General features: G+C 43.2%; 1 protein-coding gene across 1 annotated transcript in view; it reads right to left on the reverse strand.

The window, feature by feature from the left end:
• The window catches only part of BAIAP2L1 (BAR/IMD domain containing adaptor protein 2 like 1), a 75,694-nt gene that overhangs the window by 46,011 nt on the left and 8,711 nt on the right, over positions 1–20,972 (reverse strand). The window contains exon 2 of the mRNA XM_055410302.2: positions 2,463–2,538. Coding sequence (XP_055266277.2) covers positions 2,463–2,538 — 76 coding nt within the window. The remainder of the gene's footprint in view (positions 1–2,462; positions 2,539–20,972) is intronic.

Here is a 20,972-nt window from a genome sequence, read left to right on the forward strand (position 1 = left end):
AAGCTTCAGTGGCCTCCCACTGCCCAGGGGGAGCCTGTCTCACTCCACAGAGTTCATCCTGGATTTTTACAATTGTGGCCTTCAGTGAATCACACCTCCCAGAACTCCCAGCTGGTGGTGTTGTCTAGGACACGGAGGAGTGGTTTGGTCATGTGACTTGCTTTGGCCAACAGGGTACAAGCAGGCATAACTCCCACGGGGCTTGTGCTCTTGGGACAGCCAGCCAGGCCTGAGGGAGGAGGTGAGCCCAGCCCTGGCCCCAGCTGATTCTGACTGCAATGCAGAGTCTCAGGCATACAGGCAACTGTACTGCCTTTACAGGACCATTGGAAATAGCGAACTACTGTCATCTGAAACCATCAAACTCAGGGGCAGCGTGTTACACGGCAACACGTAACCAATGCTGCATCCTAATATGCTAATAATGGGACATCATTTCACCTTTTCTATTCCCCCAGGCTCCGCACCCATGCGAGTGTGGACCCCAGGTCTCGGCTTGCAGGCCGTCTCTTCTGCCTGGAGCACTAGAAAGCAGCGGCTGCCTGCTGCCACCTGTCAGCCCACTCAGCTCCCAAACGGCCTCCTGCCTGCTCTTCTCCTGACTTCCTGCTCAGACCCCGTGATTGTGCCCTTCATCAGCAGTGCCTGCTGCCTGACTGCACACGTGGCATCCTTGACTGTACTACAGATTCTTACCAAGGACTTGACACGTTTTATTGAAGTTTCTCAATGGCTTCAGCTAAAAACAGATGGCCTGCAGAAATTCTGGAAACACCTTATGAAGTGCAAAATAGGCCTCAGGAGGTATTAAAGTGATAAGAGGCCTCTGGGGAGAAGTCCTGTTAGCAGGAGGCCAAGATGTGGGCTATTCACTGCGTCACTTTATAAATCTCTGCCTCAGAGAGGCAGCTCATGCTGGAAAGGAAAAAAACAACTGCAGGTCAGAGTGCTCTCCTTCATGGTGATGGATAAGGCAATGTCTTTGTGTTCTTGTGACTAGGCGATCATCAGGGGAGAAAAAGGTGAAAGTGTTAGTCGCTCAGTCATGTTCAAAGCTTTGTGACCCCATGGACTGTAGCCTGCCAGGCTATTCTGTCCATGGAATTCTCCAGGCAAAAATACCGGAGTGGGTAGCCATTCCCTTCTCCAGGGGGTCTCCCTGACCCAGGGATCACACTGGGGTCTCTAGCATTACAGGTGGATTCTTTACCTTCTGAGCCACCAGGGAAGGCCCCCACCCCCTCATCAGGGGAGAGTCAGCTTGTAAAACAAGGCTCCATCTTGTTAAAAGAGGGAGGGGTCCCCACAGAAGTCACCCACACTGCCAGGGGCGTGAGGGAGGAAACGGCCAGGCCTGCCTCACTTGCTGACACTGGACACTGGCCGAGAGCGCCACAACCCAGAGAAAAGCCAACAAGTGGTTTACTGCGGCAGTGGCCCTAACGGCAGCGCGCCCGCCACCCGACGCCCCAAGGCTTGCCAGTGCCTCCCCTTTCCTGGCACATGCCCAGGCTGAGGGTGTGAGGGCGCAGGTTTATTTTCAAAACGTCACCAGGGAGCAGCCGGAGGTGGGGGTATTGTGAAGGACAGAAGCAAGACGGGGAGAAAAGACACAGAGCTTGACCTGAAGGCGTCTTCAAATCTCAAAGTGTTGGAAACTAAACTTTCTACTTGTGTTACGTGCTGGCCCTAGTGAATCAAGGTAGATGGTGAAACTGGGATCTGCATGTTTGGCAGGTGGGTGACACAGGCTACATATGGAGAATGGTTCCGACCGTGTTAGAATTTGGTGATTATTTTCAAGGTGATCACTGATAGCACCCGCCTTGGGGACGGGAATGCACGTGTAGACACACATCACCTTCCTCGAACGAAATCTGTTCAAACCAGCAACTGACTCTAGTTCACAGAGAGACAAAAGTCAATGCTTGAAGTCCATTTTAAATGATAATCTAAGTTCAACTTTTAATTTAGATGTTTTTCCATTCAGGCTAAACATCTTATTTCTCATATTACTAGCAAAAGTGATACAGCGCCACCGCCCCCACCATGATACTCTCAAAGATCAGAAATTCTTCTGTGCAAACAAAAAGGAGAGTAATTCCTATGCTTTAGGATCCTAATATTTTAACTACCTTTTTAATATATTGGTTTACAAAGAATTTGGTTTATAAAGTAGAAAACATGTTTATATTTTAATGACATAAAAGATTAAGCAGTTTCAAAAAGCAAAATCTGATATTTAAGATATGTCACATATAGTAGTCTATTATTCAATTCACTCATTTCAAAAAAACTAATATCCTACCATTGCGAAGTTCTGTAGATTAATTATAAACTGCACCAAATTAAAGATATTTTAGAAATTCAGTAGCAAGTATTTAAAAATAATTAAGTAAAATATTTAATGAGTGGCTTTTGTATGCCCTCTATATTTATAAATTTAGAGAACAGACACTTACCATTAACAGCTTTTTCGTAATTTTTCCCTAGGTTTATTAAATTTCGTAGCCCGGGATTGAACTGTTCCATAACATTCTGAAAAACAAACAAAAAACCAAATTAAGAAAATAAGTGACTACTAGACCAAGTAACCTTTAGAGGTCGTCACTGCATAGCCAAGGATCCCCATGTGTGCCCAACGGTACTGTCCACAAAGTCATGGATGCTGATTTGAAAGCAGGAAAGAGCACGTCCATCCTGACTGAGGGAACTGGTGCGGCCACGTGACCCTGGCCACGCCTGCCCTGGAGCTGCCTGGAACTGACTGTAAATGGAGTCTGCAGCAGACATGCAGTCCCCACGAAGCATACCCTGCAGGGGGGCTGTCAGTTCAGAAGCCAGTGCTCCTTTTGGGTTTAGGTAGGTTAATGGCCATCACACTAGTGATAGGAAACAGGGTGCATGACAGGAACTTAAGTATATGGAAAGTGTTTTGGCTATCAACAAAGAAGATTTTTGGTACATAAAGAAGGCTGAGTGCCAAAGAATTGATGCTTTCAAACTGTGGTATTGGAGAAGACTCTTGAGAGTCCCTTGGACTGGAAGGAGATCAAACCAGTCAGTTCTAAAGAAAGTCAAGCCTGAATATTCATTGTAAGCATCACATTCACTGATGCTTAAGTTGAAGCTCCAGTACTTTGGCCACCTCACCTGATGTGAAGAGCCAACTCATTGGAAAAGACCCTGATACTGGGAAAGATTGAAGGTGGGAGGAGAAGCGGGTGGCAGAGGATGAGAGGTTGGATAGCATCACTGACTCAAAGGACAGGAATTTGAGCAACAGAACAGACATTTTTAAGAGATGTTTTTGCTCTGCCTAATTGCTAGGAGAGGGATGGGTGTGGATGGCTCTAGGACACAGGACAGCCTGGAACGTTCTTTGTCGGTGGTCACTGGCATTTTCTCCTGGCCATCAGTTCATTCATTACATATTTCTGGAGTGTGCACCAGGCCCTGTGCTCACAGCGGTGGAGGTGGAGATATGGTTTCCCATTCTGGGCTTCATGATGCTCTATCTCTGCATATGTCACGGATTTAACTTTTAAAAGCATCATTTCTACATCAATAGAAGGCCATAGAGAGGGAAGTGCTATGACAAGTATAAGACAGGCAACTATTTAGAACATTGGTCTAAATTTAAAATGCTATCCTAAATCTGATGTTACAGACAAGAAATCATTCCTATGAGGCTCTGAATATATTTGGAGACTGGATATATTTGTCCCACCTACAAACAATAAGCTTCACAATATTAATCTTTCCAGGTAGACCAGTCAAGTCACTTTACCGCCTGCCTCCACCAAAATGTGTACCTTGTTTGCAGAGGTCCAAGCAACAAAGAATAAAAAAACCACACAACTTTCAAAGGGGCAGAAACATGACACATATATTCTTCAGGATAAAGAGGTTCTGCATTACATGTTAGTAGGGGAGAAAGAAAATAGTAACTTTTATTATAACTGTTCTTTATTAAAAATATAACTTTTATTAATAATTTTTATTATTATTAAAAGTTTACTTATCAACTTTTATTAGACACTGATAGAGGCTTATCATGGAAAATAATCCATCCTTCCCCACCCCTGGCCTTACTCCCGTGTAACAGTGCCACTGAAAGTGCTCTTTCATATTTACTGCCATAGTTTTGATTAATATTCTTGACTTCTTGACTTTGGACAATAACCACTGGCCTTCCACTATGGTAAACAACTCTACTTTCCTTGTTCCCAGTCTTTCCTATAACAAAAGTTTCCTGGGAAATCAATAGTTAATATTTATTATGACTTTGTAAATACTGGTCTGGAGAAGGAAACGGTAACCCACTCCAGTATTCTTGCCTGGAGAATCCCATGGATGGAGAAGCCTGGTAGGCTACAGTCCACGGGGTCGCATAGAGTCGGACACGACTGAGCGACGGAACGGAACGGAAATACTGGTCACTAGAATGCAAGGAATGTACCAAGAATTGTGCTTCCTTTCTTGATACACCTTTTTGTTTCTCCTGAGATTAACAAGTCTCATTCCAACACCTCCTTAGATTTTTCCATGCATCTTCCGCACATTCCATGAGATCTAACAGAAGCCTATCGGAGAAGGCAATGGCAAGCCACTCTAGTACTCTTGCCTAGAAAATCCCATGGATGGAGGAGCCTGGTAGGCTGCAGTCCGTGGGGTCGCTAAGGGTCGGACACGACTGAGCGACTTCACTTTCACTTTTCACTTTCAAAAGGTTGGAGAAGGAAATGGCAACCCACTCCAGTGTTCTTGCCTGGAGAATCCCAGGGACGGGGGAGCCTGGTGGGCTTCCATCTATGGGGTCACACAGAGTCGGACGCGACTGAAGTGACTTAGCAGCAGCAACAGAAGCCTATATTTTTCAAGCCGAAGTTGTCAGTTAATCTTCAATTTTTTTTTTCTTCCAGAACTTCCCCAAGGACTCTCTGTCCTCTTGCTCAGCCTGGCCTGACCGTTTCCTGCCACGCTGTTGCCCTCACACGTCCCTTTTTGGTCCCCAATGTAAGAGAGTCTCATTAGCTGGATTCCACATCTTCCTCTTTCTTCATTTATCTCTAGTTGCTGGAGATCATTCTCTAAGAATGACCTGAGAAATGACATAGGAGGTAGATGTGAGTCCCCATGTGTCTGAGATTATATTTACCTTGATATTTGATTGGTATTTCGCTGGGCAGAGTATTTCAGGTTGAAAGTGATTTTCCCTTAGGATTTAAAAGATATTGTTCCTTATATATTACTGTCTTTATTTTTTTTTTTAATAATTTTATTTTCAGCTGTGCTGGGTCTTTGTTGCTGCATAGGCTTTTCTCTAGTTGCAGCAAGCACAGGCTCTAGGGTGTGCCAGTAGCCGAGGCTCCTGGGCTCGAGAGCACAGGCTCAGCAGTTGTGGTGCACCAGCTTAGTTGCTCTGAGGCAAGTGGAAGCCTCCTGGATCCAGGGAGCAAACCCGTGTCTCCTGCATTGGCAGGAGGACTCCTTACCACTGAGTCACCAGGGAAGCCCTCCACTGTCTTAAATATCCAGTTTTGCTACTGAGAAGTCAGCTGTCATTTGTATGTGACTTTTTTTTTTTTTTTTATGAGATGGGGCAGGGGAAGGGGCTTATTTCTGGAACCCTTCTCTTTATTCCTGTGTTCTGAAACTACACACTGGTCTGTCTCAGTGTGGGTATTTTTAAAATTTACTTTACTGGCACTCAAGCAGACCCTATCCATAGAGAAAATTACATCCTTCAGGTCTGAAAAATGTTCCTGTTTGATTCTCATCTCTTCATTCTCTGGAACTCGAAGAAGGATTTTATATAACCTGGATTTATTCTCTAATCATCTTACCTTTTTTCTCTGATTCTTCGTTTTTTGTTCTGTCTCTGACAGATAAGCTTCAACTTTACTTTCCAACTCTTCTGTTTTTAAAATTTTTGATATACTTTTGGACTCTTTCAAGTTTTTTGATTATTCCTTTTAAAAGGCATCCTGTTCTTGTTTTATGGATGTGGTATCATCTCTTATCGGAATAAACTGTAATTTGAGGGGTATTATCTGCCAGTCCCCCATTGTTTGGTATCTAACTGTCTTTCATGTTGGAGGCATTCCTCAAATGTCTGGTAATCTTTGACTATCAGTTTGTATTTAGGAATCAAGCCCTAAAACGCTGGCTGGAAGTGTGTGCATGTGCATATAGGGTGGCTATTAAGGAGGAGGCTTCGTTCAAAACAACTGGACAGCAAGTCAGCTGTAAAGAAAGCTGGCCAAGAGACAGTAACCAAGGGCCACTGGGTCTCTCCAGAGAAACTTCTAACTTCCTGTCCCTGAGTGGGGCCAGGGGCAGTCACCAGGGAGTCGGCTTTCCCAGGTCTGGAAGGCGGTTGGGTATCCCACAGTTCAGAAAGAAAGTGCTGCTTTCTTCCTGAGTTTCAGTCCCTCGGCTGAGGTTTCCAGGTCGAGAGCACCTCTGAGTCAACACATCCTGAGACTGAGCCTTGGCTGCCAGGCAGAGGGAGCAGCTGTGACAGTGGTGGCTGGGGAAGGTAAGGGATCCTGGAGGAGAACCACCTGTATAACTCCGACCCTAGCCCTGCACGTTCTCTCCTTCTGTGGGGCCCATTCCCCAGCCTTGGGGGCTCTCTGGGTTGAAGAGCTCAGTTCTCTTTGATACTTCTCTCTGCAGTTCCTTCCGTTTGTGTAAGGCAGTTATCGCACCTCTGTCCATTTCTATCACCCCAAATTTCTTTAGGCTTTTGTTCAATAGATATTTCCTTTTTCAGGTCTCTACACTATGGATTCACAGGGGGTTTAAGTTCCTTTGCCATCATTTTAATGTATTCTCGGAAGAGAAGAAAAACATATCAGGTCAATGGGCCACGCTTAACTGGAAGTCCACTCAGCTTGTCTTGCTGGAGCGTCAGCTGAGCCTCCCTCACAGCCAGAAGCCATGAAGCCCCAGAGGCAAGGCTGACCTCTCAACCAGTCCCCTGGCAAGCCAGTCAGTCTTAGTACCTGATCATGGGGACCTGTCGCCATAGCTGCTATTTTTATCATCTTTCCTCAATTCTTTCAAGTTTTTAATTTTGAAATAGCTTAAGGCACACAACTAGTCATAAAAACTGTATAAAAGGTCCCATGTATGCTTCCACCAATGGGAACTTAGATGGTCAAAGTACATCATGTAAACCAGGAAACCAACATTGGTACAACACAGTTAAACTACAGACCTTATTTGGATTTACCAGTTGTTATACCGCTAATTTGCAGGGTGTGTGCCTTGTTTCTATGAAATTTTATCACATGTATAGATTTGTATAACCGTCACCACAATTATGATACAGAACTCTTCCAGTAACACAAAAGTCTCCAGGATGCTACCCCTTTATAGCCTAACCACCCTAACCCCTGGCAACCGCTGATCTCAATCGTCATAATTTTGTCACTGTGAGAATGTAATATAGGTGAAGTTGTACAGTATGTGGCCTTTAGAGACTGATTTCTCCACTCAGCACAATGTCCTTAAGAACCACCCAAATTACTGGGTGTATCAACAGCTTATTCCTTTCTTTTCTATCATTGGTCCAGGGTATGGATGTATCATAGTCTATCCATTTCACCGTCGACCATTTGGGTCGTTTTCAGTTTTCGGCAATTACAAATAACCCTGATATGGACAATCATGTACAGACTTTTGTGTGAACATGAGTGTTCCTATCTCTAGAATAAACACCTGGTAGTTCAATTGCTGCGTCATACAGTAGGTGGATGTTTAACTTCATAAGAAACTGCCACGCTGTTTTCCAGAGTTGGCTGTACTGTTTTAAATTCCCATAGGCAATGCATGAGATTTCAGTAATTTTTAAAACGTAATCACTTCATTAGAAAATGGTTGCTTTCCAATAAAAAGATAAAACTATTTTGAAACATCACTTAAAGTTCTTACAATAATCTTATGTGCCTGAGTCTAGATGGTAGTATATGCAAGGATACCAATACAGAGCAACATGCCTTCCAGCAGACACAAAACAAGCTAAGCTCTGCGTTCTTTCCTAAGAGTATTCTTAGTTCAGCTTTACTCAAATAATGGGAAAACAGAATTTGATTTCTTGATAGAATTCTTGTTTACATATAACTGCTCTCTTAAAATTTAAAAAACAATGAATTCATGAGAACTTCCAAAGTTAATACCAAGCATAAACCACTATCCAAATGATTCAACTGGAAAAAAAGTTCAACTAAGACAAGAGACCACCATTGACTTCAGAGAAAACAATACAAGAATTTTTAAGCTTGGAAGATCAACATATACTTCAATTCTTTATTTTAGGTTTTGCTACAGAAACAGTTCCCCTGGAAATTCTGGCCTCTTTGAATAGTGGAAAATCCATTTCTCCACTGGCTGTTGGCCATTAATCTAGCTATTTTAGCTGAAGTACATGTATTTTTAAACTCAGGAACAGAAAAGCAGTGTGCCTGTCATAATTTACAATCTGCAAAATTTTTATCATAGCAATGGATGTCCTTGTGAATTGGACAGGTCCTAAATTTTGAGGGGGAGGGCAGTAGTTGGGTCAAAGGCCATGCTGTGTCAAGGCTTGCCAAGACCTGAATTGTTTATTGAGCCTCAAATTTAGAATCAAGAGTAGTAATGAACAAATCCATTTTAAGTTTGGCACTAAGAATAAAAGGTTTAAGATTCCAAGTATAAAAACAAAATACATTATAAAAGACATTATTGGGCCAAGAATCACTATTTTGTTACCATCAATAACAAAAGCCTAGGAAGTATTCTAACAGTTACTGCTCCGCAAGGGGGATAAATGTGTCAATACAATCTGAACCAAACTGAGTTTCCTTTCCATTCAGGGAAGACCATGGATCTTCTAGGCTAAAAGAGATGATTGGCAACATCTCTGTTGGACCTGTGCTGCACCTCATGAAGAGGGCTGCTCCTGTCACAAGAGCTCTGGGCCCTAGGGAATCTATCCCTAGCTAGTCCCCAGACTGCTGAGGGAGAGGCCACTGAAAACCTACAGGCACATCCCACCAGATTCCTGGTTGCTCTGTTCAGCTCATATAATTCCTCTGCTTTGTGCATCATTACAGATCATAATTTTAAAAGGTATTACACAATCTTATGATGGTTTTAACTTTCTCACCATTTAGATTTTTCTTTCATTATTGAAAATTATTACATTTACTAGTATGAAACTACAGGACATTTATAAAGCATAAATACAAATATGATAAGACAGATAGTTAAACTGAGCTGATCTTAAATTCCTAAGCAGTAGTTTCTCTTTCCATTTCTTTTGTCAATTCTCTACAAGACCAAGGACAAATTATTTGATATTTCAGCTGTTTAACTTTTCTCAGTTGAAAAGTGTGGGTTATAGTTACACTAAAATAAGCTTTAAAAGTGATTTAAGAATCTCTAATATGGGGTTTTTTATAACTTGATTTAGGTACTATATGTATCTTTGACATTTTTGATATTTTATTTTAAACAACCTCATGTTTATCTAGCAATGTCACAAATCTTAAACAAGGCACCCTTTAATTTCATGTGACAAGAATACTTGTTCATAAGGGCTAACTATAGTTTCCAGTAGTCATGTATGGATGTGAGAGATGGACCATAAAGAAGGCTGAGCACTGAAGAATTGATGCTTTTGAACTGCGGTGCTGGAGAAGACCCTTGAGAGTCCTTTGGACTGCAAGGAGATTCAACCAGTCCATCCTAAAGGAGATCAGTCCTGGGTGTTCATTGAAAGGACTGATGCTGAAGCTCCAATACTTTGGCCACCTATTTGAAGAGCTGACTCATTAGAAAAGATGCTGATCCTGGGGATGATTGAAGGCAGGAGAAGGGGATGACAGAAGATGAGATGGTTAGGTAGCATTACAGACTCGATGGACATGAATTTGAGCAAACTCCAGGAGACAGTGATGGACAGGGAAGCCTGGTGTACTGCAGTCCACGGGGTTGCAAAGAGTCAGACACGACTTAGCAACTGAACAACAACAAATAATTTGTAACATGCCATCCCAGTAACAATGAACATGAGGGGTGGGGGACCATGGCATAAAAAACACTATGGCCTCAAATCCTCGGGCAAATCACATCTATCCTTGCTGAGCCCCAGTCTCCTCCTCTGTAAGATGGCAAAAACTCATTTTCATCTCATGAGGGGTATGAGGATTCCATGAAATAATAACTAACATTTATGGAACACTTACTGTGTGCTCTTCAGGGCACCTGACTCCTAGTGCACTGAATCAGTTTAGTTCAGTCGCTCAGTTGTGTCCGACTCTTTGCGACCCCATGAATCACAGCACGCCAGGCCTCCCTGTCCATCACCAACTCCTGGAGTTCACTCAAACTCATGTCCACAGAGTCGGTGATGCCATCCATCCATCTCATTCTCTGTCATCCCCTTCTCCTCCCGCCCCCAACCTTTCCCAGCATTAGACTCTTTTCCAGTGAGTCAACTCGTCACATGAGGTGGCCAAAGTATTGGAGTTTCAGCTTTAGCATCAGTCCTTCCAATGAACACCCAGGATTGATCTCCTTTATAATGGACTGGTTGGATCTCCTTGCAGTCCAAGGGACTCTCAAGAGTCTTCTCCAACACCACAGTTCAAAAGCATCAATTCTTCGGTGATCAACTTTCTTCACAGTCCAACTCTCACATCCATACATGACCACGGGAAAAACCATAGCCTTGACTAGACGGACCTTGGTTGGCAAAGTAATGTCTCTGCTTTTTGATATACTATCAAGGTTGGTCATAACTTTCCTTTCAAGGAGTAAGCGTCTTTTAATTTCATGGCTGCAATCAGCATCTGCAGTGATTTTGGAGCCCAAAAAAATAAAGTCTGACACTGTTTCCACTGTTTTTCCATCTATTTCCCATGAAGTGATGGGACCAGATGCCATGATCTTTGTTTTCTGAATGTTGAGCTTCAAGCCAACCTTTTCACTCTCCTCTTTCACTTTCATCAAGAGGCTTTTGAGTTCCTCTTCACTTTCTGCCATAAGGGTAGTGTCATCTGCATATCTGAAGTTATTGATATTTCTCCCGGCAATCTTGATTCCAGCTTGTGCGTCTTCCAGCCCAGCGTTCCTCATGATGTACTCTGCATATAAGTTAAATAAGCAAGGTGACAATATACAGCCTTGACATACTCCTTTTCCTATTTGGAACCAGTCTGTTGTTCCATGTACAGTTCTGACTGTTGCTTCCTGACCTGAGTGCACTGAATAAACTATAGTAATTAACATTGCAAGACAGGAGCTCGGAAGTAGTAGTCAGCTCTTCAGAGGGATGAGCACTCCTATTTACATAGAAGTCACCAGGCACCACCGCTTCCTCTCAGTAAGGTGAAAACAAATGATCTGGGCTCTCCTGCCTCAAAGTGTCATGTCAGGGTGAGAGAGACCAAGAGTACAAAAACCTACAGAAGCAGGTGGTACTAAGAAAACTGGAGGTATAATTATTATCTGCTCTATCCAGTTGGAAACTCGATGCCTTTTTTCTGAGATGCATGTTGATGCTCCAGAGTCTGTTTCAGGCTCTAGGCCTGGCACCTCACTTGGGTTCTCTCTTCAAACCCTAACAATGAAACAGTTACCGCCTCCATTTTACAGATGAGACATGAAACTTTGAGATGTGAAATATAAAAACCTCCCCAAAGGTCCCACAGGTAGAGTCAGGCCCGGGCACTAACCTTTGCACTCACCCCTCAGGCCTCCAGATAAGTTCTTTGAGGAGTATTATGCAATAAAGTGAGATAGAAATGCTTTTATGACAGAGACCACTATTTTAGGGTAAGAAATTATGCACGTTTCTATAATATTTTCTTTGGGGAAGGTTTCTAGTAATCTTACCCCTGATTTGTTGCTGTTGTTTAGTCGCTATGTCATGTCCAACTCTTTGCAACCTCATGAACTGTAGCCCACCAGGCTCCCCTGTCCACGGGATTTCCCAGGCAAGAATACTGGGTGAGTTGCCATTTCCTTCTCGAGGGGATCTTCCCAACCAGGGTTCGAACCCACACCTCCTGCATTGGTAGGCAGATTCTTTTACCGCTGAGCCACCAGGGAAACTCCTCTTGATGTTAGGTGAGTATAACTAATCTCCTAATAGTTACACAATATGGACAAGTTCTACCCAGGCAAACAAATATTTCTGACTTTCTCCTTTTCTTTCCCTTAAAAAAAGGGAAGAAGTACGGGAGAAAAAGAAGATTCTCCAACTACCTGTAGTCCTTCCAGGAATTAATAATGGTTAACACTGTCATGTTGATTTCCTTTGTTGAAAAGGAATTAAAACGTTACAGAACTACATGGCAAAACCACAAGGTGTTTTAACCACCCCATCCAAATCTCATATCTATTTTTCCTCCCCACAGGGAACCGCTAATTGACTGGAAACTTTCTAACTCATTTTATAAACACATATATTTAGTCAGGATTGGTAATTTTGCTTGAGCATTTAATTAAATAAATAGTATCATAAATTTTACTGTCACATCTTAGTTTTTTTAAAATTCAATAAAACTTCAGAGACCTGTTGACCTTGAGGTGTTAACTGAGTTTATTCCTATTTAACTTCTTTCTGTATCCCTTTGTGATGGCTAATTTTGTGTGTCTGCTACCGTACCTAGTTAGTCGACTGAATACTAATTTAGGTGTTGCTGTGTAGGACTTCTGAAGATGTGGTTAACCACCAGTAGCCTTTAGAAGATTATCCTCCATAATCTGCGTGGGCTTCACTCAAACCATTGAAAGGCTTTAAGAATAAAACTGAGGTTTCCCTGAGGAAGACGACATTCTGCTCATGGACTTCCAGCCTGCTGGCTTACCCTATAATTTCAGATTTTCCAGACCGCCACAACCACATAAGCCAATTTTTTGACTTCCTCGTCTAAGTGACATTTAGAGGGCTTACAAGTTACTGCTAATACCAACTGTTTGGCAAGAAGCTGTCCATGTCTCTTTGTGCACACAGGGAAGAATTTACCTAGAAACAGAATGGCTAGGGCAGAGAACATGATAGATTTTTCATTTTTGTTCCATATTGTCAAACACTTTCTCCAAAGTGGCTGCAGCAATCTGTGCTCCTACAACCACTGTACTATTTTGCCATGATCACCAATACTTGGTGTTATCACAAGTTTTTTTGCCTGATAGGTGAAAAGTACTGTTTAAGTACCATAAACTGTTTCCCTTGTCAGCATTTAAAAAGGAGTAGCAGGGGAAGAGAAATAAAACCTGTGGCTCAGCTGGTAAAGAATCCTCCTGCAATGCGGGAGACGTGGTTTGATCCCTGGGTTGGGAAGATCCCCTGGAGAAGGGAATGACAACCCACTCTAGTATTCTTGCCTGGAAAATCCCCATGGACAGAGGAGCCTGGAGGGCTACAGTCCATGGGGTCGCGAAGAGTCTCATTACTGAGCATAGAGAACACACAGCGAGCCCGAGTCCACCATGGAGGAAAGTCAACAGTGACTTCTGTCCTTTTTGCCACAGGGTAGGACCGGGCACCGAGAGCACGGCTATGGCCGGCAATCAGGGGCTGCCGCCACCCCTCCTGACCCCCATTGCTGTGCTCCAGACACTGGCCTCTGGGCTGTGCTCGCAACGGGCCAATGCAAGGATCCTGCTCTCCTGCCTGCAGGCTTTTCTACTGGACACCCGGCCACCTCGGTCTCAGAGACGCTTCCTCAACCTTCCTCCTCCTCCTCTTTCCAAGTCCGTTTCTTGCTTCTCTTCCTCAAAAGGCTTTTCTCTACCTTAGAGGATACTACCTGTGTACTCTGTCTCCCTAGTAAAAACTAAGGAAATGAATTAAGGTCAAGTATCACTGCACTGCCAGCACCAAGGGCAGGCGTGAACTGTCTAATGCCCAAGCTGTACTCACAGTGGCAGTTCTTGAATTCTTTTAGAATTATCTAAGAGCTGTGTGTGCTCCTGGATGAATCAGCTGCATGAAGTGCCTTCAGCTCATCTGATGAGCACACAGGCTCAATGACTAGGCGGGCTGATTAGCCACGGCCAGGATTCCCAGAGTGAGGTAATGCACTGCTCGTGGCTTCATTAGCTCAACCTGAGGCTCATGGAAGCTGCAAGACTCTGCCCTTTACCTACTAAGTCATAACAGGCTTTGCTGCTGTTTAGTCACTAAGGCGCATCTGACTGGAGTCCACCAGGCTTCTGTCCATGGGATTTCCCAGGCAAGAATACTGGAGTGGGTTGCCATTTCCTCCTCCAGGGGATCTTCCTAATCCAGGGATTGAACCCATGTCTCTTGCATTGATTGGTAGCTGGATTCTTTATCATTGAGCCACCAGGGAAGCCCCATAACAGGCTTACAAAGTCTATAAATGTCATTTTTTCCTTGTGAATTTTGCTTCCCAACTCTACGTTTCTCCAAGTTGACATTTAAATTACTTTTTAAATATTTAAGTGATAATATAGTTCTTAAAAAAATACCTTGCTGGCAACAATTCAAATGTCCATTAACTGGTGAACAGGTGAAGAAACATGATACACCCATAAATGGAATAAAAATGCCATAAAATATGAGGAAAGTACCACATGGACAAACTCCATTATGCAAAAGTGAAAGAAGCTGGTCACAAAAGACTACCTATTATTGTATAATCCCATTTCTATGGAATATCTAGAAAAGACAAAGAAAATACATTAGTGATTGCCCAGGGCTGGGGTTGAGAATGAGAAATGACAGCAAATGGGCACAAAGGACCTTTGTGGGATGACGGAAATGTTGTAAAATTGGCTGTGGTAATGGCTGCACAATTCAGTAAATTTCCTAAAAATATTACTGAATTGTACATTTGAAGTGAGTGAATTTTATAGTTTATAAGTTACACCTCAATAAAGATGTTTAAAAAAAAAAACAAAACAAACAGCAACAACAAAAATCCTTGACAGCTCTTCTCAACATCCCAGGCTGCAAAGGGCGTATGTGCTTGCTTAACTGCACGGTTGTGTCCGATCCTTTGTGAGCCCATGGACTGTAGCCTGCTCGGCTTCTCTGTCCATGGAATTTTTCAAGCAAAAATACTGGAGTGGGTTGCCATTTCCTCCTCCAGAGGATCTTTCCTGACCTAGGAATTGAACTCACATCTCCTTTGTCTCCTACACCAGCAGGCGGATTCTTTACCACTAGGCCACCTGCGAAGACTTTTGTCCTTACACCTGGGAAGACTGTAGCCTTCATCAAGGCTACAGAGCTGTGATTTCTGACTAGCGTGCTGCCCACCGGAAAGTCAGATGTGCTGAGACGCAGGCCATCCACTATGGACACTGGTCCAGGACCAGATGGACGATGCTCCTGGTCTGAAGAGCACTTAAGCCCATGGAGCTTTAGCAGCAACTTTCACCGCTCAATCAATCCGATCCATTAGTAGAAAAAGAAAACCCAGCCAGCCATTTGGAGACGAATCTCCTGCTGGATTAGTGGTTGTCTCTCCAGCTACAATTGAGGAAGGAGTTTGGCAAAGCTTCTCCAGGCAAAAAAATCCTTATTGTGTCCCTCTTGAAGGACAGTTTCCTAGGAAAGGACCCCCGCAACCCTGCTTCAGAAACTTTGACTTAAACATTGTTTTGCCTTCTTTTTCCTTTCTTTTCTTCATCCATAACCAGGCTGTGGCTTATAGATAATTATTTCTGCCAAGCCGGTCCTTCATTCAGAGGGCAAAAGGCATGCTAGAAATGATGCCATGAGGTGCCAAGGGTCCCAGGCTCCGCCCCCACCACATGACCTCTGCTCAAGAAGCCACTGGGCTAGTGGTTAGTAAAGCACAGGGCCAGCTCTCTGGGCTTAGCCTCTCCTAGAACATTCTGAGAGAGTTCTGAGAATCTGGTAGGTCCTAAGTTCCTTAAGAAGTGATGAGAAGCAAAGTGACCTGAACCAGAAAGGTATGTACTGCTACCTCTTAAGATCTGTTAACTAGAAGCAGTCACATCTCTGGGATCTTTTATTTCATTGTTTAAAGACACAAGAGTTCTGTAACAAAACTCCACCTTCCCTACTCATTTAGGCCACCAAAACTGCTCTGAAACCAAGCACAATTAAGCAGAATAAAAAGGTCCCAACACACTGGGGTGAGAAAGAAGTGTGTTCTGTAATTTCAAATCTTTTGGACGAAATTATCAAACCTGTCAAGAAAATGATGTCCCAGGACTATCCCGCCCGGTAAACTACTGTACTAGGTTTCAATGGTTGTTCTTTTAAGAAAATTGTGGAGGGAGAATCATGTTATAGGCAATCAGTGTTCATGATCCTCTGGTAACATAATCTGGAAAAAAACCCAACAGCCTGAACCTTATTCAATACTAGAAAGTTTCATTTTACTTTAAACACCAGACAAAAGTTTCACATCTATCTGTAAGTGGAATCATCTGAAACCACTTTTCCTTGTGGTTTTAAGCGTAGATGATTATACTGGGTCCAAGGTCCAGCCAGTACTGTGACTCCACACAGCTGCATGAATTTCAGGGCAGTACCGAGATTTGCCAACTGCCAGTGTTATCAGACGTGGAAGCAATGCTTGGCCCATACTGGCTTCCATCAGCAAGGGGATCCAGGGACGCTGCCCCAGAATTTCAGCAACTTTTGGACCTTGAACTTCAGAGGAAATAATACCTGAGCGTCTAAAGTTAAAAAAGAATCACTTCTTGAAATTCCAGCTATGATAATACTAATACCCATTTTTGCTTGGTTCCTAGAGGTCCATGTTCTTATTTGAAAGAAGGGAAATAATCCTTCCTATAGCCACAGTGGCAGGACAACTACTGCATAATTTTCAGTCAGAATCTGGAGACCACCTTCTTTTCTGGTATTCGTGTGTATGTGTGTGTGGGGAGATAGATCTATCATGGCAAGTACTAGATAATGTGGACTTATGGATCACTTCACTTTGCCTGGGAAATCCAACTGACAGAGGGGCCTGACAGGCTACAGTCCATGGGGTGGCAAAGAGTCGGACATAGCTGAACGACTGACACACTTTCAGGGGCTTCCCAAGTGGTGCTAGTGGTAATGAACCTGCCTGCCAATGCAGGAGATATGAGACATGGGTTTGATCCCTGGGTCGGAAAGATCCCCTGGAGGAGGAAATGGCAACACACTCTAGTATTCTTGCCTGGAGAACCCCACGGATAGGGAAGCGGTGAGCTCCAGTCCATGGGGTCACAAAGAGCTGGACAGAACTGAAGTGGACTTAACACACACACACACATACCCCTTTGTAAAGTCCTCATGTTTGGGCCTTTGAAACAACGATAGCTTTGTTCAATCCTTACGACTCACATACAGTGAGCCTGGCCCTATGCTTGACGTACAGGACCCAAAGATGATTGAGGGAAGAGCTCCTTTAGACCTTGAAAATCCAGAGTCTAAGGGAGACAGGTATGAAAAAAATACCCAGGCAATCTAGATTGACATGGTAAAAATAAGAAATGCAAACATCTTTAATATAACTTGAATGTCATTTAGAAATACATGACTTTACTACAGATAGATGGCATCTATTAAGGAAACAGTGACTGATTAGTTGCTAGGTTTAAAACAGCTGTCAACAGACACATACTGTGAAGGCGGGAGGGTGCGCTAGACCATTTGGTTAAGTGTTCCTGCCTGCCCAGTTACTAATTTAAAAAGGTGTGTCATGGAGTTAAAAGCAATGAAACAACAGGAAGAATGTCTTGTGTGCTGAGTTGTGTTTGTTTAGAAAGTCCCCAAGAATTGATACGTAACAAGCTACAGGAACTTTACCAGATCAAAGTCCAGTTGACTCTTGAACAATGAGAGGGTTCGGGGCACCCGTTCTCGCCACGGTTGAAAATGTGAGTACAGTCGGCCCTCCATATCCACAGATTCCATCAATACAGCAATACTGATTTTACTACTGAGAGAAATCCAAGTGAACCTGAGGAAATTCAAACCCGTGCTGTTCAATGGTCAGCGGCAAATTACTGATTTCAAATATCCAGCGATATTCCTTTTTCTAGTTTACTAGTTCTTTCCAAACACCACTCTTACATAATATCTGGAACAATTCTAATGAATGTCCCTCAATCAGAGCCCATGAGATGGGTCATTCTGCTTTGCATTAAAATCCAAGCCTTTGCAATCAGAAATACAGTTCAAAAACTCAAAATACTGTAAAAATAGCTTGTTTGTTTTAAATATAGTTCTGATGCTGGTAAGGGGAATCAGAACTCCTAAAACTTTTGCTATGTTTTGTTTCTCACCCACTTCTCTCATACAGCCAACTTTCCAAAGACTGCTGACAACTACCTAAGAAACTCCTCTTGAACTTAACTTTCTCATACATCCCTCTTTTCCTTCTTTCTCCCAACACTAGGACAAAGTAAACAAGTCCGAAGAACAGAACTGGTAAAAGCAGGCCACCTCCAGTACTGCAAGTGCAGGAGCACGGAAGCGGAATTGATGAACCCGGGCAGGCTGAGGTGCAAGGGAAAGGCACTGTTGTCCTGTCATAAACTATAAACTCAAGAACAGCACAGGCTCTGTTTCTTCTCCAGGGTGGTTCCCATGGGTGACCTCTGTGCTTGGCACAGCCTGGTGCACAAGAAGAGAGTTGCTGAAGGAATGAATGTAGGTGGGAAGCTGGCACATCCCTAAGAGTTGCTTGGAACATGGTAGCTGTGATTGTCTGTGCAACTGCAGTTCCACCCACCACGGAGCAGGGGAGGGTTTCATTACAACTGTGTGATAAGCACACAGCTTCTGTGTTTACCCAACGAATATTTTTAAGTTCTTACTGTACCATCAGCACGATGAGAGATTTCATAAAATCCTCAAGGAGTGTACAGCTCATTGATCAAGAGAAAAATCTGTGCCAATATTAACACTATTCTTTCATCCACTTATGTGTTGGTCACTCTGCTAGATGCTGAGGATAAGCAGTAAACAAGACAGATGAAAATCAACGCATGGAGAGTGGCTATGGTCTAGCAAACAAAAACTACTACCGCTCGCAGTTAGCACACTGTCCTAACAACTTTTGTATCCATACGGTCTACACAACAATCATATGAGGGGGTGAAAACTGAAGGCAAGGTCAAACGGAGGAATATAGCATCAAGTACAGACAGGAATCTGGGGTAACACAAAGGATGGGAAGGCTCGCTGAAGAAGTCGTCAGTCTTAGGGGCACAACAGTGGGACTGAGTGTCATGTGAGAACAAGTGTTTTGTATGTTTAAAGTGCCTACATGCACTTAGAAATAGATTGTACCATCAGACATAGTTGTGTCTGGCACTCCAAGTGTAAGATAAAGCCATGGAAAAAATAAACCATTTGGTCCATCAAAACCATTTAAGTTTTGTTTTTTTAATTGCAGCACTTAAACATAAACAATTATCATTGTGATTTTCCTGATTTTCTTGGTTAGCTTAGGCCTCAGGCACCTGAATCCAACAGGTGACCAGGGTGGGCTCTGGTCCTCCTCCCCTCTCTCCCCAGAGACTGGAGCTTCCCTCCCTGTAACTCAGGAGGGGCCACTGTCCAGAAGGTGGAAAGGAAGCACCCAGGGGTGGCCTGTAGCTGGACTCATTAGCTGAGATCTGTCCTGACCGCCAGCCCCAGTCTTTACATGTTTCAGTTCAGTTCAGTTGCTCAGTCGTGTCCGACTCTCCACAACCCCGTGAATCACAGTACACCAGGCCTCCCTGCCCATCACCAACTCCCGGAGTTCACTCAAACTCATGTCCATCGAGTTGGTGATGCCATCCAGCCATCTCATTCTCTGTCGTCCCCTTCTCCTCCTGCCCTCAATCCTTCCCAGCATCAGAGTCTTTTCCAGTGAGGCAACTCGTCGCATGAGGTGGCCAAAGTATTGGAGTTTCAGCTTTAGCATCAGTCCTTCCAATGAACACCCAGGATTGATCTCCTTTAGAATGGACTGGTTGGATCTCCTTGCAGTCCAAGGGACTCTCAAGAGTCTTCTCCAGCACCACAATTCAAAAGCATCAATTCTTCGGTGATCAGCCTTCTTCACAGTCCAACTCTCAGTTTATTACAGGCAATATGCTACCATCTGAACTTCTATCCCTTCTAATGTGGGCAGGTTGTTAATCCCACGTTTGTGCCTTTTCTTACTGGCACATGTTTTCTCCCTGAGTCTATACTGTTCATGGATACAGCTGTACCTTGAAGGGGATCAGCTGCTTGCTTGCAACATCAGGTATAAGAGTTTGAAAAGATAGCTGTAAGAACTAGAATTTGGTGCTCAGTGTTGTTGAATTTTTCTTTTGCCGCATTCATAGTTTCAGGTTACTAAAAGTTAAACATGTGCCCCCATAAGGAAAAATTAAGAGAAAATGCTAAGATTTTTAATTAGGCTTACCCTTAGAAAGTCAGTTTGCAAAACAGAGGAAGTGACACATTTTAGGTTAGTTTTTAAAATTTTTTTATCCATTAATATGGAATAGATTTATCAACTTCTAGGGGTTTTTTTTAGTTTAAATATTATAAACATAATCCACTCACATAAAATATAAACACTCCAGAAGGCAGAGTGTAAGACAGACATAAAAGCCCCCCTTCCTCTACCCTAGAATTAACCACAGCTATCCTTTCGTATTTTAGTGAAGGAATTGCTGCTGTTTAGGGAGTTTTAACCTCCAAAGTACCACACAAATAAAACCATTTTAAGCAACAAACCCAAGGGCACCCTCATTTACAGCTGTTCTTTCTCAGCACATAGCTCTGGAAGACCATGAGCAATCCCTTACATCTCTGAGGAGTGCTTTTTTTTTTAAAAAAAAACTTTGCTCCCTGGATTGGGAACACAGTCTCCTGATATTTTTCATTGATTTTTTAATGAGAGAGAAACCAGCAACATTTCATCTCATTTCCACAAGTCTCACCTTTATCCACAAAGATTTGAGTTACAACCAGAACACAGTCC

This window comes from Moschus berezovskii, chromosome 27 (assembly GCF_049115385.1).
Source record: "Moschus berezovskii isolate FMDL1 chromosome 27, NW_MosBer_1.0, whole genome shotgun sequence".
Lineage (NCBI taxonomy): Eukaryota > Metazoa > Chordata > Mammalia > Artiodactyla > Moschidae > Moschus > Moschus berezovskii.